This window comes from Nothobranchius furzeri, chromosome 16, assembly GCF_043380555.1.
Source record: "Nothobranchius furzeri strain GRZ-AD chromosome 16, NfurGRZ-RIMD1, whole genome shotgun sequence".
Lineage (NCBI taxonomy): Eukaryota > Metazoa > Chordata > Actinopteri > Cyprinodontiformes > Nothobranchiidae > Nothobranchius > Nothobranchius furzeri.
In genome coordinates this window covers 33,025,441-33,043,757 of record NC_091756.1, presented here as the reverse complement: position 1 = coordinate 33,043,757, position 18,317 = coordinate 33,025,441, and the positions used below count along the sequence as shown (strand labels likewise).

The following is an 18,317-nucleotide window of genomic DNA, read 5'->3' as shown; positions in this document are numbered from 1 at the left end:
TATTTCTGGATACCAAATCACTACCACTGCCCAACCCAAGCAATATTGTTTGTGATCGGTTGTATTGTTATTTTCAAGATTTGAACATTCTTATTCTTAACCTGGGAACACATGCTGTTTCTTTTAAACAGCTTCTATTTTAAAATCTCCTATAATATAACATATATTTAAAGTGACAGTGTGTATTTTCCTTGGCAGTAGGCGGCAGTGCATATGTAAATCATTGCTAGCAAGTGCTAATGTTGTGTTTGGGTTGTCCTTACCAACGGATGGCCATTAGGGTCAAGAATCCGCAATTTTCAAACAATTACTTTGTCAGATCATTCTACCGCCAGTAAAATAACAAGCACATATCAGACGACATCAAATTTTATGGCTGTATGTTACAAAGCCACAATATTTTTCACCAACTGGGTATCATTTAATTCAGTTTCAACAGCATTTTGATGGATATTTCCTGAGATTAATGGTAAAAACTAATAATTGTCACTTTAAGACCTTCTGACACTTCAAAAAATTATATTTTTTTCTTTAAAAAAATGATGACTCACAGTTATAGCAGCCAAAAAGTCATCCTCACCACAAACATACACCGATAGTTCTCAGGTAGTTCCCATAAGGTCCAGTCGAAAGGTTTCAAAACCTTAAGCAAGTGCTCCACATTTGCAGTCACACAGGCCTGAAAAGTCATCAACATCTGAGGACGTTTTTACTGCCTCTTAACTGGCCTGAGCCCCTACACATAAAACAGTCGGAGGACTAGAGCTGGGGCTGGAGTGTGACACCAATGGCAATCCCTCCCCCACCTTGCCCCTCACAACAACCCAAGCATATCTGGTTCTCGGGTGTTTACTGAACAGTGTGGACATTGACCGTAAACTCTGGTGCCTTCAACAGCCAGAGTCTATTTAGAATGGAAGTGAGAATGTCTAACATAACTCAGATCTTGTTTACACTGACCTGGTTGATACCCCCATGCTGTTCGGTGATCGGTGTAGAAACAATGGCCCACATGCCTCGGCAGGCGCAATAGACTGTCAGCATCAGGGTATCCAACAGATCAAATGACAAGAGTACATCCCACATGTGCTGTGGACTCATACTCTAGAAGACAGAGTATTTGGAAAGTAAAAATTTCTTCCTAATTATTTTAATCCTCTCACTTACTTTTTAAATGATTTCACAGCAATCATCAAGTATGAGTGAAGAAATGTCAGAAAATCCCCAATGCTTCATGGGAATTGTGGCTTGTTGAATCATTGGCATCAGCTTGATATCTGCCTGATGGATGAGGGTGGATGTGTGGTTGATACCTACCACAAAACAAGCCCTCTACTTTCAGATGCTGTCTTTACGACACACATATGCGTAATACCTTCAGGTGAGGAACAAATTTTTATTGTCATCAGAGCTCAGGTTTTCCATCTGGGCCTGCATGAGTCAGAAGATTGGGATTTTGCACACATGCTGAAGCGTCAGATTTATGTCTACCTTCAAACAGAACACAACCACCTTGACACTCGTGAACTGATTAGCCTCTCCGGAAAAGGCAAAGTGTTTCTGGAGATCTGAGCTGCAGATAATCTCTCCGTGCCTCACCGCCAGACACACATGATTACCCTTGAGGTCAAACGTTTCCACACTCCCCTTGCCAACAGGTGGTATGGTCTTCTGTTTTGTCGTTGGAGCTAAAAAACTTCCAGTTTTGTCAAGTATTAGAAGGAAAATGTGGCATGTTTGCAGCTGCCTTTCTCTGGCGAGTCATATCTGTGACTGTCAGGTTACAGGGTTTTTCCCAAAAAATGTAGCTTTGGCTGTTCGTGTCTTTTCTTGATAAACTTCAACAATGACACTTTACATTGGTGCTTTTGTTTTGTGAGTAGTTGGAGAGGAAAGGCAGACTGTGCAGAGTTTTTTGAGATTTTGTCTGCCGATATGTGCAGATATCTTCAAAGTGAGTCACACTCCATAGGAACAAACAAGAGGCAGTAAAAATCCTAAATTTGGTTTTATTTGACACTGTCTGAATGGGTTGCAGTGAAACAGTAAGTCTGTGTTTATTGCCTAAAGAGCACATTTATGTTTTTTTGGCAAAGTCGGTGAGTTTTGTTGTATTCACTGTTGTTTATGAGCACATGAGTCTGTGTTTGGGCCTGTTTCTCCTTCGTCTGTCACTTTTCCTCTCCCCCTCTTTTTGTCATCCTCTTTGCTTTCTTGTAAATTTCTATCAAAGGGCCTCAGCCCATGATCTTCTTTTTAACCATTTTTGATGCCAAAAAGACTTATTTTGATCAAAGTGGGCTTGAATAAATCATCTAGAACCAGCAGAAGTCATAAATGTCTTGCCAAAGTGAGGTGACCAATGGATTGCTTGTTGCTTTTGGCATTTGCAGGGTACTGACTAAACTTTTGGGAAGTGTTGAAATAGTGTGTCACCAGATAGCCATATGGTGTTTAGGTGGAAAGGAAATAGTTAGAAAAAGGAGACAAGGGCACATAATTAGGTTTGGGTTCCCCATAACTCCCTTCTAGCTATCTTAGTGTTGTTTCATCTGTCACCCCCATAATCTCAGACTTCACAGAGTTAGGCTTTTTCATAAAAACTAACGAACATACTGTTTCTATGTTTTGACTCAGGAGGTCTGAAACACAAGAACACCAAAAACTGTTTGAGAATCTGACCCAATAATTCTGTGCTAATGCTGCTTTAGAGGGAATGAAGGACAGATACAAGATGCAAGACAAGTCATCACCCATCCACCTCATAATGTTCAACCTTTTTATGATGGTCAGTGGCAGCAAGTTCTAACAATTGGTCTAACTTTTTGTCACCTCTCTGTCTTATTTTAACACCCCCCCTTCCCCCATCACACCTGTCTTCTTCACCTACCCCAGCCTGTGACTGCCATCCTGTGGGCGCAGCAGGCAAGACGTGCAACCAGACCACAGGCCAATGTCCCTGCAAGGACGGTGTCACTGGCATTACCTGCAACCGCTGTGCCAAGGGCTACCAGCAGAGCCGCTCACCTGTGGCCCCCTGCATCAGTGAGTGACTGCCATGCATTTACCACTAAAACTGCTTTTACATTGTGAAACCAAAATAAAGGATATAAGAAATAAAATGTGTCAAACACTTTTGAACATATTTGAAAGCTTGCACCTCTGCAGACTAATTCATTCAGTTAGAAGAAAAACTCATACCCAGTCTTGGCAAGGGGTGATTTTTTGTCTCTGAGTTTCATGCAAACTGAAACTGAAGAGGAAAACAGAATTCAAATGTTAAGTCAACCAACGTTCAAACATTGTAGCGTGTGAAAGAACAGAAATGTTAATAAGACACTCAACTTGGTTGTGATTTTTGCCAATGGCCCATCAAATGGAGGCATTAGTAAGATAGGGCAGGGCAACTCTCCACCATAATGTTTGTCACAATTCACACACACACAAGATAACCTCTACAAAACCAAATGGTACCATGCAGCGCAGTACCATAGATAACATGGCCATACTGTGCCACATGGTGCCATGTTGGTTTTCTCACATATAACACTAGAGCAGATGGCAGATGGGTAAGAAGGATAGGACAACTGTGGTCACGGATGGCCAATCACACATGCATCTGAGAGGTACTGATCTATCTGAGAAGAATAGCTAATATGGACCTTTAGTCAGCCCACGCTTCTGAATTAAATGCTAATGCTTTGAATGAAAAGTATATGACTTTCCAATAGTCTCCTGAGGCTTTTCTTTACCAAGACAGAAGACAAGCCCATTAAGCAGCCAATTAATATGATAGCCCAGATCCAAATAACCCTTCTATCATCTGTCTGTCTTCTCAAAATGTGGCTATGAGGGCACATGGACTCGGATTGGCTTTGAGCAGCTGCACCTGCCTTCGCAAAGACTCTCTGCCCTTATTTGTTTTTGTTGGCAGGGTGTCTACATTTTAGAAAGAGAGACAGAGAGATGTTTTCACAATGTTTGCCTTGAAACAGCTTTCCAAGAAAGCCCCCAACCCTCCGAACCACCCACCCCTACTCAGTTCTTACCTCCGACCTCCAAATCCAATCAAAGCAAATCCTTTGGTTGGGTGCTAAGCTGGTGTTCCAGAAATTCTGTTTATGGTAAAAGCTGATGGCTCTTTGTTAGCATTAGCATTTGTATTGGGAAAGTTGCATACAATTAAAGCAGAAATCCTGGAGGAATTCCACAAGGCACTTTTTTGTGTAGCCAGCGGGCACGGCATGGGAAATCTGCATCTGTCTCAGATTGATCCAAGCAAAATTGCCTTCTTGCCATCTGTCAGTACATGCTAGCATGTAGGCTGCAAAGCAGTGTTAACCCAGCGTCTGTTAGGGAACCACAGAACTAATCTTGCACAACCACTTTTCAGTGCACCAAAAAGACTTTCTTACATTTATGTCTGCTTTTCAACACATTTACTTCTCCAGCCTGGACTGCCGCATTCAACCAATCTGAGACACCCTTTATATTTTCCATATATGCGGACTTAGGATCCTTCCCTGTTATCCTTGAGTCAATGAAACCACACCGTGTTAGCCTTTGGCATGAATAATTTTCCCTTTCTCCACTAATGAGTGTCCCTGTCAATCTGTCAGAAATCATCTGAGAAAGCCCCGTGTGCTTTCATTTACATATGTGACAGACCTTTATCACAATGAAAAGCTCTTTCTGATGACCATTTTTATTTTTTCAAATACAAAGGTTTATACTTTTGGGGCTCTAAAGATTTAGTCTAAACCTTCTCATTTCCATTATTTGGACTTTCTTTTGATGTCTTTGGAGGTATGATATTTCTATAACCACAAATGCTCTCTCAGGCACACAGCCAAATCACTTCAGGCTCATTTAAAATGAATGGACTTTAATGTAACCAGTGAATCAAATTTGTCTAACTTGCGTGTGTTTCAGAAATCCCTGTGGTCAACCCCACAGCTGTGGTGAGCAGCACAGAGGAGCCAGCAGGTTGGTAGAGTCCCTTTCTGCACCTCACACATAAGCACTGCCACTTCACAAGAAGAGCAAAAACACATTTCTCTTTTTTTTTACACGCAGATTTTAAGGAGTGGAATAAATATTAATACAGGGTGGGACTTCTTATGTGAAGTTATGCACAGAGAATGAGTCCTCTGGGATGGAAGAATTTTTCTTATTGTCTTAAAAATCTTTGGGAAAGTTTCACCAACATCTACTCTTTCATCCATTCTCTGTGGCCAAGGAGCTGCTGAGGCGATTAGTTCCTTCATGGACAGGCGATATGTTGGAAGTTGGAGTTGTAAGGTGTGAAAAGACTGTTGGCAATTTATGTGGGGGAAATATGTTTTGTCACTCCCCGAAACACTCCCAATTTAGGCTTCGGTCAATTACCCCGTCCTTATTTTTCATTCAACAACTGTTTCATTTGAATGGGGGTGGTGATTTGGAAATGTTGATTCATCATTGGTTTATAGCATATATCATCACTCACACTGCTGACTGTACCTACCCCCTCATACACTTTGTCACCAATACTTGACACCAGTTTTTTTAAAGACATAGTAGTTACTGGTTTTATATCCCTTTGCATCTAAAAATTAAACATATTTTCATGAAACCACACTATAAATTCTCCTTTTTACTTTCAACTTTTGACTTGTGACCTCTTGGATTTCAGACATTGCATACTGCACAGTTTTGAGAGTTTGTCTTGCAGAGTTCAAGGCATTTTTAATGACTGTGTTCTTTGGCTCAAATAGTTCAAGCCTGGATACATGATCACTGTTTTTATACACACACACACACACACACACACACACACACATATATATATATATATATATATATATAACAGGATAATTTGGTATATATATATATATATAGATAGATAGATAGATAGATAGATAGATAGATAGATAGATAGATAGATAGATAGATAGATAGATAGATAGATAGATAGATAGATAGATAGATAGATAGATAGATAGATAGATAGATAGATAGATGGATGGATGGATGGATGGATGGATGGATGGATAGATAGATAGATAGATAGATAGATAGATAGATAGATAGATAGATAGATAGATAGATAGATAAATAGATAGATAGATAGATAGATAGATAGATAGATAGATAGATAGATAGATAGATAGATAGATAGATAGATAGATAGATGATGATAGATAGATAGATAGATAGATAGATAGATAGATAGATAGATAGATAGATAGATAGATAGATAGATGATAGATAGATGATAGATAGATAGATAGATAGATGATAGATAGATGATAGATAGATGATAGATAGATGATAGATAGATAGATGATAGATAGATAGATAGATAGATAGATAGATAGATAGATAGATAGATAGATAGATAGATAGATAGATAGATAGATAGATAGATAGATAGATAGATAGATAGATAGATAGATAGATAGATAGATAGATAGATGGATGGATGGATGGATGGATGGATGGATGGATGGATGGATGGATGGATGGATGGATGGATGGATGGATGGATGGATGGATAGATAGATAGATAGATAGATAGATAGATAGATAGATAGATAGATAGATAGATAGATAGATAGATAGATAGATAGATAGATAGATAGATAGATGGATGGATGGATGGATGGATGGATGGATGGATGGATGGATGGATGGATGGATGGATGGATGGATGGATGGATGGATGGATGGATGGATGGATGGATGGATGGATGGATAGATAGATAGATAGATAGATAGATAGATAGATAGATAGATAGATAGATAGATAGATAGATAGATAGATAGATAGATAGATAGATAGATAGATAGATAGAAACATGGGACATAGTAATTGGACAGAAAGTGGTCCCTGATTGGTGGATTAGGGTCAAGGGGTGAATATAATTTGTGTAAAAGAGCTTTGAGTAATCAATAAAACAAAATATTATGAGTCTGATTTCAGCATCAACATTGATTTTAAAAACTGAGGAAGGATCCTCTGATGTCACCCATATGTACAGGTGCTGGCCAGTAAATTAGAATATCATCAAAAGGTTGAAAATATTTCAGTAATACCATTCAAAACGTGAAACTTGTACATTATATTCATGCAATGCACACAGACCAATGTATTTCCAATGTTCATTACATTTAAATTTGATATTCATAAGTGACAACTAATGAAAACTCCAAATTTGGTATCTCAAAAAATTAGAATATTCTGAAAAGGCTGAATATAGAAGACACCTGCTGCCACTCTAATCAGCTGATTTACTCAAAACACCTGCAAAGGCCTTTAAAAGGTCCCTCAGTCTTGTTTTGAAGGCACCACAATCATGGGGAAGACTTCTGACTTAACAGCTGTCCAAAAGACAATCATTGACACCTTGCACAAGGAGGGCAAGACACAAAAGGTGATTGCTAAAGAAGCTGGCTGTTCGCAGAGCTCTGTGTCCAAGCACATTAACAGACAGGCGAAGGGACGGAAAAAATGTGGTAGAAAAAAGTGTACAAGCTCTAGGGATAACCGCACCCTGCAGAGAATTGTGACGACAAACCCATTCAAAAATGTGGGGGAGATCCACAAAGAGTGGACTGCAGCTGGAGTCAGCGCTTCAAGAACCACCACGAGGAGACTCATGAAAGACATGGGATTCAGGTGTCGCATTCCGTGTGTCAAGCCACTCTTGAACAAGAAACAGCGCAAGAAGCGTCTCGCCTGGGCCAAGGACAAAAAGGACTGGACTGATGCTGAGTGGTCCAAAGTTATGTTTTCTGATGAAAGCAAGTTCTGCATTTCCTTTGGAAATCAAGGACCCAGAGTCTGGAGGAAGAGCGGAGAAGCACAGAATCCACGTTGCATGAGGTCCAGTGTAAAGTTTCCACCGTCAGTGATGGTGTGGGGTGCCATGTCATCTGCCGGTGTTGGCCCACTCTGTTTCCTGAGGTCCAGGGTCAATGCAGCCGTCTACCAGGAAGTTTTAGAGCACTTCATGCTTCCTGCTGCTGACCAACTTTATGGGGATGCAGACTTCACCTTTCAACAGGACCTGGCACCTGCACACAGTGCCAAAACCACCAGCACCTGGTTCAAGGACCATGGTATCCCTGTCCTTGATTGGCCAGCAAACTCGCCTGACCTTAACCCCATAGAAAATCTATGGGGTATTGTGAAGCGGAGGATGCAATACGCTAGACCCAACAATGCAGAGGAGCTGAAGACGACTATCAGAGCAACCTGGGCTCTCATAACACCTGAGCAGTGCCACAGACTGATCGAGTCCATGCCACGCCGCATTACTGCAGTTATTGAGGCAAAAGGAGCCCCGACTAAGTATTGAGTGCTATACATGCACATTCTTTTCATGTTCATTCTTTTCAGTTGGCCAACATTAGAGAAACAAACATTTTTTCATTGGCCTTTAGAATATTCTAATTTTCTGAGATACCAGATTTGATGTTTTCATTGGTTGTCACCTATAAATATCAAAATTAAACGTAATAAACATCGGAAATACATTGGTCTGTGTGCATTGCATGAATATAATGTACAAGTTTCACGTTTTGAATGGAATTACTGAAATATTTTCAACCTTTTGATGATATTCTAATTTACTGGCCAGCACCTGTATTTAAATAGTTGAGTTGAAGTCCATGGGTTGTTCGCACCACCACTATCTTGGCAGTGTCAAATCATCATGTCGTCATTCCTAGAAATTTAAAAAATTGGGAAAGAGGTGGAGCTGAGAGTGGGGCAGATGATTGACAGCTATCAAATTCTGAGCCAATCTAGCTATGAGCTAACAGAGCTAACCTGAGTTTAATTATCTCACTGAGCAGCAGTGTTTTTGTGGTCTCCCCCAGAGAGCTCCACAGGCAACCAGCTCACACTGCAGACCTTGGTAGCATTGTGGTAAATTACCCCATTCAATTTTTACCCTCCCAGTTAAACAGTCTAGAATTAAACTGTGGTTAACTAGCTACTTTCCGAGCTACTTTCCTAATAAATGCGCTCAACACAGGAGCAGCACCAGTGACTTACAGTACAGAAATGTAATTTTACTTAAGGAAAAAAAAAGGAATCGAAGACTTCTTTGATGGTCTACTAATGCGATCAGTACCATAGCTAACTATTTTTGTTTGATAAAATCACAATTAACATCTGAACACAAATACATCTATGGATGCTAATGATAGTAAAGTTCAGAGATTCGTAATGGCTAAACGCTCTTAACGTGACGCTGAGGCTGAGGTCTTCCCAGTAGCAAGCAGGGGTTTAGCTAGTGCTAACAGCTCATCACTGTCAGTCATCACTGTCAGTCAAATCGGCGTGCCCCTAATTATTTATAATATAAAAGCATTAATTGCATCTAAACAAACAACTAACAAAAAAATGCACCCCCTCAGGGTTGTCATGAATGTAAACTTGACCTTATAAACCTAAAATGTTTTTTGAACTAGACTGTAAACATGTTTGTTTCTGCTGACACGGTTTTTTTTAACATAGGAGTCAATGGAACTTGGAGACAGCCTCTAGTGGATGAGGGGGGAGCTGCAATTTTTGTCACTTCCACATTGACTTAACTTTTGGTAGGCGGAGGTTCCCCCTTGTTCAACTTACTGATTGTCAATTCATCTCAGGTCCTACCAAACACACTAGAGCATTTCTTCCCATCCTTTACGTTCCTTATTCTACCAAACAAGAAGCTTCAACATCAGGAACTTAAGGCCCCCAAAGTCTTTTTGTGGAAGGGGTGGTAGACGCTATTTGTCCTTGTCATTGCGCAGTGAAAGGGTGGGGGGGTCCTTGGAGCCAATAGTTGTGGCTTCTAATAGGGTTAGTTTCTGGGTCATTGGGTGTTTAGCCATAAGCTTTTCCATGTGAAAAACCATCAGTAAACTGTTATTCATGGGAAAACATAACAAATTCTTTAATACAGCCACCAATGAAACACCTGTCAAATCATTGTATATTTTTTCTCGTCTTTTTGATAACGGAACCAAAAAATTTAGAAGTAGTATGCGGTTCTGCCTCGCCACCCCAACATGTGAGGCAAGGAAGATTCTATCAAATTGGCAACCTTTTCCATAGCAAATGACTGACTCTAGGCTACAGCGTCCCTACAGGTGCAGTATAAGAAAAAAATAACAAAAAACAAATCTACAGTGTGTTTTAGCTCTCAGTTTATGCATGTTTATGTCTGCACTTTCACTTTCTGTAACTCTACAGTTGCCTCTTTCCTTTCTTGTCCTCTCTCTGGCTAATAAAACCTGCTACATTCTGATACACAGCCAAGTCTCCATGACAATTTTACAGGCTTCTTGGGTCCTCTGTTTCTTCCTCCTACTCAGCCATTCCCTCAAAAATACTCAGTGCAACATCCTCAAAACTATACATCCCCCAAAGCATGGTTTCTCCCACTTAAAACACATTTGTCTGAGCAAGACAGTTACATTCAGTTTACATCTTGTTAGAGTTATTGGTCCAAAGTCTGCTGATTACTTCACATAACCCTAACCCACAACTTTCAAGACACCCAAGGACACTTTACAACAAGGCAGATAAAAAGTCATGTTGGATGTTTTTCTTCTGCTGTGCTTCACACCTGGTTTGGTTTACACATTTTCATACCGCTTTAGTCAGTTAATTCCTTTTGTAAACCAGGTGTGCCATTTTTTTTATTTGTAGAACCTTGTTGGTTTGCTCTACTTTCTTGGGTCTTTTGCTTCACTTGAGAAGAATGTGCTCACTTTAATATGAGTAAAAATTGTTCATTTTTCCACAAACCTTTTTTATTTTTAGTTTTTACAAATGTTTGGTCCATCTTTCCACACATTTGGTCTCTTCTACAAAACGTTATGGTAGAGGTATCTAGTCAAGTTATCAGTAGTTTATTCATTTTCACACATAATTTAGATCTTTGCCTTTAACTCTTTCTAGATTTAAATAGCTTTCCATTTTTCTCATCTCCCATATTTTCCATGTCTTTGGTTGTCTGTTGATGCCAGAATATTTTCTAAAATCATATGACAATGTTGAGTTGGGAAAATAAAAATTTTAGGATTTTAAGGAAACAAATTATCAGAAATAATGACATGCACAAGCTGCATGGACTATTCCTTGGTCTTTCTATCTGAATGAACTCATCCGCTAACACCTAGGTTACTGGAAAATAGTGGATACAGTCAATTTATTAAGTTTGCTTGTCTTTCTTATGTACAAAAGCTGAAATTATTGAAACAGTAAGATGGAGGCGAAAAGGTAATGGAATATACAGAACAAGGTTTTGGTGGGGTGAGATGCTGGTGAACACTCCACAAATCATGGCTAACCAACATCAGAGTCAATGTAGTGACTTGAAATCTGACATAACCTCAGTCTTAACTGTGGTGGTCATGAACACAGAGCCTTGTCACTGGTCAACAAACAAAGAATGGTCAGAAGAGGTCAGCACACCTGATGTGTGGTCTCAGTCATCTAGTTGGCATCCAAGGCTCAGTCACATCCATCCAACCATGACCTGCTTCCACCAAGCTCTGTCTTTCCTCAAAACCACAGAAAACATGTCAAATTGAACACTTTTACGCCTCTGGTCTGTCTCAGTTATTTGTCAGAAGCTGTATTTTAGCACACATGAAGTAACATTACCCAGTCAGTTTTCCTTGAAGTCATCAACTCCGTCAGGGAATTCATTCTCACTCGCCTCACAAGATTTACATGTAAAAGAAGGGTTTGCCCAGAGAGATCTTTGCACACATAGATTTTAATGGGCCCTATATGGATTTACAGAAGGTTTAGAATGTTTGTGGGCAAACTCCTGTGGGGCCATTGTGGAAACTGCGGACAGACCCTGGTGGGACCATGTGGACTAAACCTGGTGGGCTTGCCCATGTAGGTTCCATATGGGGCCAACCTATGTGTGATGGCTGGGGGGGTTGTAGCCTAAGGGGTGAGCTGAATTTTAAGATAATGAAATTAAGAACATCAGTTAGACAAATGAGCTTTTCTAGAAGTGGAGTAAACTTGCGGAATGGGTTAGATAAGAAGCTTAGGAACTGTGCAAATATATATTATTTAAAAAAATACATACAAACTTTATTTTTTAAATAAGTATCGGGATATGATCTAAAGTGCTGTGCTGTGTTTATAAGGAGGTAAATCTGTAATGACTGTCTTTTTGAATAGGAGTGTCTTTGCATATTATCTTAGGCCAGTGATTATGTGTATACATTTTCTAAAAGAGGAGGAGGACCTAAATAATCTTTGCCTCTACCTACTCCTTTTGAACAATTGCTGTGTGTTTTGTTCTATTTTATATGTGGTTCTGAGTAATTTGTTGTATATGTTTGTCATGTTTTATTTGATTTTATATATTTTTTTTCAAATCTTTGTTCAAATAAAAGAAAACTAAACCAAACCAAACATACGATAACACAATTTTAATGATAAGTTCATTATTGCCCTACTTTGTTCCTAAAACTCACCCACCAAACTTTAATTATTCAACAAGCAGTGTGTGAAATCATAGTTAAAGATAAACTCCTTGTTGCTCTGTGTTTGAGAGCTCTTGAAGATAAAATCCAACCATTTCTAGCAATAAAATTCATCTTTGGGATGACGGAACAGATTCCTGTACCTTTCGCAGCCCAAAAATGCTTTTTCACTTTCTGCATTATAATAAGTGCAGACTAGATGTGAAATTAATCGCTTCTTCTCAACTGTGGAGATTGAACTCCCCTCTAGCTACTCGGAGAGACTGGGTGTTAGTGTTTACAGTCCAGGGCAGGAGAGATCCGGATTTGACACATGGATTGGGAGGAGTGGTGCATGAAAACACAAAACAGAAGCGTAGGGATGCTATCATTATGTTTTGGGTAGATTTTTTGCACGCTACACACAAAATACATCAAACTCTGTGATTTAGATTGGGCTACACAGAAAGTCACATACAAAAGCAATGTAAAGCATCTGGAAGCTTTCAGAATAAAAGTCATGTGCAGATAAACATACGTCATTTCTTCTGCAACCCATGTAGTTGATGTCATCAGAACAGAAAATAAACCACATACCTTTTGGACACATGCAGCTGTCTTTCTCCTTGCTTGTTATTGTGTGGACTTCTGAAATCATTCATGGTGTTGCAATTTTTCTGTGAGATTGTGACCTCACGAGACCAGCAGTGTGGAATGCTCTCGCTACTGTTTCGTGTCTGAAACACTCCCAATAGAGCTCCGGATGTCACGTGACTCTCAGAGAGTAGACGCCAGGTTGGCAGGCAACAAAGGTAAACAAAATGAATGGGATCGGCTTGGATTTTACTCCATTGGAGTTTACTTCACAATTTTAAACAGAAGAAATCATTTTATATAGTCAGAAATGAAATAGATTAAACATCTCCGACCCTTTCCATGCTCCTGGGACACTTTTTAAAAACGCATAAGCGAAAACCTTTACTCTCGGGATCCCACAGCTTAATTTTAGCACGGTCTCTAGCGCGTTTTACTGCAATGATCCAACGTTTGCGGCGTTATGGATTTTGGGGAATCCTGTAGACGGCTCATCCCTTATGTCATCCGTGTCTGTTCTGGCATCCTGGGGCACAACAGGAATCTACCATATTTCCCGTTTGATTGAGTTTTCTGACAATAACAAATAGCCCAACTGCTGGCTTCTGCCTGCCAAGATGGCGCCATTTCGATTTGAACTGTTGCATACCAGGAGAAGTGGCGTCAACTCCCGGAGCTCTATAGGAAGGGAACTTGCGTTTAAAAAATATTATGTTACACACCGCATTCACGCCTGGTGGAAAGGAGACTTAAAGCTCTAATAAGTGGATTTTGCATGACATATACCCTTTAAAGTATTAAGTCTCAGTATGTATTATAGAATGAAATGCTCCTTGTTTTTGCAGACTGTGAGTCCTATTGTAAACCAGTGAAGGGCAACTTGAAGATCAACATGAAGAGGTTTTGCAAAAAGGATTATGGTAAGAAACAACTTTTAAACCTTAGTTGATGCATGTGTTTTATTGGAGGGTTTGGTTTGAGTACATTTTTTTATTGTGTTCTCAGCGGTCCAAGTGAACGTGCTGGACATGGAGACAGTTGGGGACTGGGCCAAGTTCTCAGTTAGTGTGGTGTCAGTGTACAAAAGCCGAGGGGAACCCCTGAAGAGAGGTGACAACATCCTGTGGGTGCATATGAAAGACCTGGCCTGCAAATGCCCCAAAATCCAGATGAGCAAAAGATTCTTGGTAATGGGTGGCATTGAAGGAGGAACAGGTTCAGTTGGGGGAGGAGGAGTCGGGCCTGGAGGCGGGGCTTCCAATTCTGGGACGGAGCGCGTTGGCTTGGTGGCTGACAAGAACAGCCTGGTGATCCAATGGAGGGACCCTTGGAAGTTACGTCTGAGGAGGTTCCAACGCAAGGAGAAGAATGGGAAATGTGGCAAAGCGTGATTGGAAAGCAGCACTCGTCACTACCTCTCCTTTTACCAAACACTTCCATAAACTCTGACAGTTTTCCTTATCTGAATCATTTCTCCACCTCTAATGTGGGAACACTGCACAGTATAAAAAAACTGCATGTACCCTACCTGTTTTAAGGACCACATTTTGTGTATATGTATGATGATTTTCCTTTTGACTGTTCAAGGTTCATCTTTGTTATGCCACTTATTTTGTCTGATTGGTTTGCCTTAAAAAGGGACCATAAAAAAGGGTTTGAATAATAGACAAGAGCAGCCTCCATTCCCTGAATTCATGACTCGTCCACTTTCTACAACCTCTTCGACCTCCAACTGTTAAGACTTTCAACCTTCAATGTTCTGAAAGAAAGATTTTATTTCACCTTGATTGTCACCTATGAATTGACTGATTTCAACAAGACAAGCTGCTCACCGCCTTGTGTTTTATAATTGAAATCTACTCAGCTTTGATCAGGACTAGCAGACATCTAACTGACACATGAGATGGGCCTACTTGCTCCAAATCTTCCTAGTGGCATCTTCAACTCATCCCAACAAGATTCAAGGGCTCCCTTTGCATGGATAAACCTCCCCTTATCACTGTTGCTGCCACAAGACAGTCCCCATGTGGGATCTTTTATCTATAAACATGGGATCCCATTGCTCGTGATACTTTTTATGTTTCATACGGCTACTTGTGATCATGTGCATTCATTTTTCAACCAAATCTGCATTTGGGATCTGTATAACTGAAAGCATAATATACCCTTTTTTGTGTATGTGAGTCAAATTGTAGACATGTGGGGCTGTGCCTCTTCACCACCGCTTCCTTTAATGAAGTCATGACTCATTGCATGTCACGACTTTCTGGACAAAAGATTAAGTGGCATGGACAAATGGCTGGAGTTTAAAAACAATACAGCATTCCCAGAGACCTTTTTGCCTAATGGATAATGTCTTCCGCTGGTTACCGTCTTCCAGATGTTGCTGCGTGACCAACATCATTCTTTGTATTTAACATGTATCTGTAGACTGACAGGAGTTTTCTTGCCAAAATAAGAAGGGAGAGTTCCATTTATGCAGTAAATAGAGAGGAGGGGAGAGGTAAAACTCACGGCTGTGTTGTTCTCCAGTATACTTTGACAAAATGAATGAGACTGGGAACGTTTTGGCCCTTGCTGATTGTATTATGACATGAGGGGATCGTGTTCCACCTCTCATGCGTTTTGTTTTGTTTGCATGTTTGTGGTTTTTTGCTGGTCCATCAAAACCTTACAGTTAGCAGAGAAGGGAATAAACCAATGTGAAGATTTGAGGTCCCAAGGAAAGTTTCCCAAATCATCCACCACTTTTTCACCCTAAAGCATAAACCTGCCATTGTTTTTGCCAAGTAAGTATAATCAGATTTTATTCAATTAGGAGACTATGAAAAAAATTCAAACCACCAAGAGACTCGCCTGGCTGTTCTCCAGTCTGTTACTACAATCATTAAAGGACATTAAGATGTGTACAGGAATAGATAAAGATGTCCCATTTTTATTTTGATAATTTGTTTGGCTTGCCAGTTTTCTGAAAGGGTTTACACTTTGCTTTCATCTGTGTGTCAGCCACCAGACTCCTCAAATGATCTGTTTAACTTGTAGTGCATGTTGTGGATTTCATGTTAGAGTTATGTGACAGCACGGGAGGGCCTCTGCCAGACCCCTCGGTGCTGCTTTGGTGATGCGCTGTAGCTCTTTTGAGAATATAAGTAAAGACACCAAATACTGTCCCCATGCTCTGATTAAATAAGTGATGCACCAATATAAACATTTTGGGCCGATACCGATATCTGATGTTAAAATCACTGTAATGGACAATAACCGATATTTGCCGATACTGATTTACTGACATTAATGCTTCTAAAATCAGCAGATTTTGTATGGAAAGAAAATTATTAAAGCTGAATTTACATTATTGTGTACAGACACCACACACATTTACTCCTCTGAGATAATTACAATCATTATCACATGACTAAACAAACACACTTCACCCCCTCTGACAAAGATAAACAAAAGGAAACAAGCTGGAAAAAATATTGGTTTGTTAAAATTGGCCCAGTTTTATTTATCGGACCGATACGATATGTTAAAAATTACTGACATTGGCCAATACACATATTGATGCCGATATATCGTGCATCCCTAGATTACCATAATTTCCGGACTATAGAGCGCACCTCAATATAAGCCGCACCAGGCTAAAAGCCGCAGATATCTACCAGATATCTACTGAATTGAAAACGTAGTTTAACTGAACGTAACTGAACTGATCAGTATCAAACAAAACAGAAAAGTTATTAATTAGTTTATTCATCGTCCTCCTGCGTACTGAAACCACTGAAATCATCTTCTTCTTCAGTGTCGGAGTTGATCAGCCTCAGAAGAGCTTCGTCACAAACCTTTTCTGTGGTGATGTCAGTGTCGCTGTCCGTGTTGCTGTCATCATCCCGGGGTGAAGCTGGGAAAACAAGCAGCGCCGTTTTCCTGTGAAAAAAATCCTCCTGGGCGCCTTCCGTAGCACTCCTTTAACCATTCCTTCATTAGACTTTCCAGCATCCATCCTTTCTGGTTGACTAAAGCCGCACCTCATTATAAGCCGCATGGTTCAAAGCGTGGGAAAAAGTAACAGCTTATAGTCCGGAAAATATGGTTAATCATTGTTGTTTTTTTTTAAAATAAGAACACGAATGGCATGATGGTTCTGTTAAACTGGTGAGATTTTTCACAACAGTGTGCATTTTTATGATTCAACAAATCACAAACAAAAATGGTGAACTTGGATGTTTCCAAAAAATATATTTAAAATCTTGACAGAAACTTTCCAAGGATATTGAAATAAGACAAAAATGTTGAATTAAAGTTAATTTTGTCACAGTAGCAAGTAACAGCCTTCTCACCCTGATATTTGACTCCTCATGATGGATCGGCCACTGCAGCACACTACAGTCTTCTTAAACAATTTACTTTGAGTTTCACATTTGCTCCATTGGCTCCAAGGTCTCCCTCATTTGAAGTGCCCACCCTGAATGCTGGAACGTTAGAATTCAGTTTGCTCTCACTGAAGCTATTTAGTGAGTCTCACAGGGAGCGTTGTACTGTTGTTTTACATTAACATGCCTGGGAGCTTGGCAGCAGAATTGAGGTTTTACTTCATTTTTAACCCCCCCCCCCCCCCCTCACAGCATTTATAGCATTCACAGGTGCATGTTTCTGTGTGTTTAATTAACCTCCTTGAGCAAACAAGTGATATGCACATAAACTGAACTTTCAGAGGTGTGAGAACTGTAGTTTGAAAGCTTTGACGTATGGTTTGTCTAGTGGAGTCTGGTGAAATATGCACGTGTGTTTTTGTTTTTTACTACCACATTCTGATTGTGTATTAAGTCATGATGAACTGTCTTGTAAATATGTACTGAATTGCCTCTGGCATGTATGTTGTCTTTTGTAAAGCGTTGCCTTGGATGACTCATGTATGGATGTACAAACCAGATTATATATGGATGTAGAAACCAGGAACATATGCTTTTGTGATTATGACCAGAGGACGTGGTTCAAATATTGCACAGAATGACCCCCCCCCCCCCCCCCCCCACCACCCCCCACCCCCCACCCCCCACCCATTATTTTTGTTTTATGTCGTTTCCAGACAACAAACTGTAAATTACTTTCAGTTGCGCTGAATGTGACTGATTGGACCCTTCCCATAGAGGTTCGGATGGAAATTGACCATGTTGTGCTATATTAATGTCCTTGGGATGATGGTGGTTTCACAAAAAAAAAAAAAATCCACCTACTTTTTCCTTCGG

General features: G+C 40.1%; 1 protein-coding gene across 2 annotated transcripts in view; it reads left to right on the top strand.

Moving 5' to 3' along the window:
- ntn2 (netrin 2) overlaps positions 1–18,095 on the top strand; it is a 64,286-nt gene extending 46,191 nt beyond the window's left edge. For both annotated transcript variants that reach the window (XM_015963367.3, XM_015963366.3), the window contains exons 4-7: positions 2,896–3,045; positions 4,933–4,986; positions 13,914–13,988; positions 14,074–18,095. In XM_015963367.3, the coding sequence (XP_015818853.1) occupies positions 2,896–3,045; positions 4,933–4,986; positions 13,914–13,988; positions 14,074–14,459 (665 nt within the window). In that variant the 3' untranslated portion in view covers positions 14,460–18,095. The remainder of the gene's footprint in view (positions 1–2,895; positions 3,046–4,932; positions 4,987–13,913; positions 13,989–14,073) is intronic.
- The last annotated feature ends 222 nt before the right edge of the window (positions 18,096–18,317 follow it).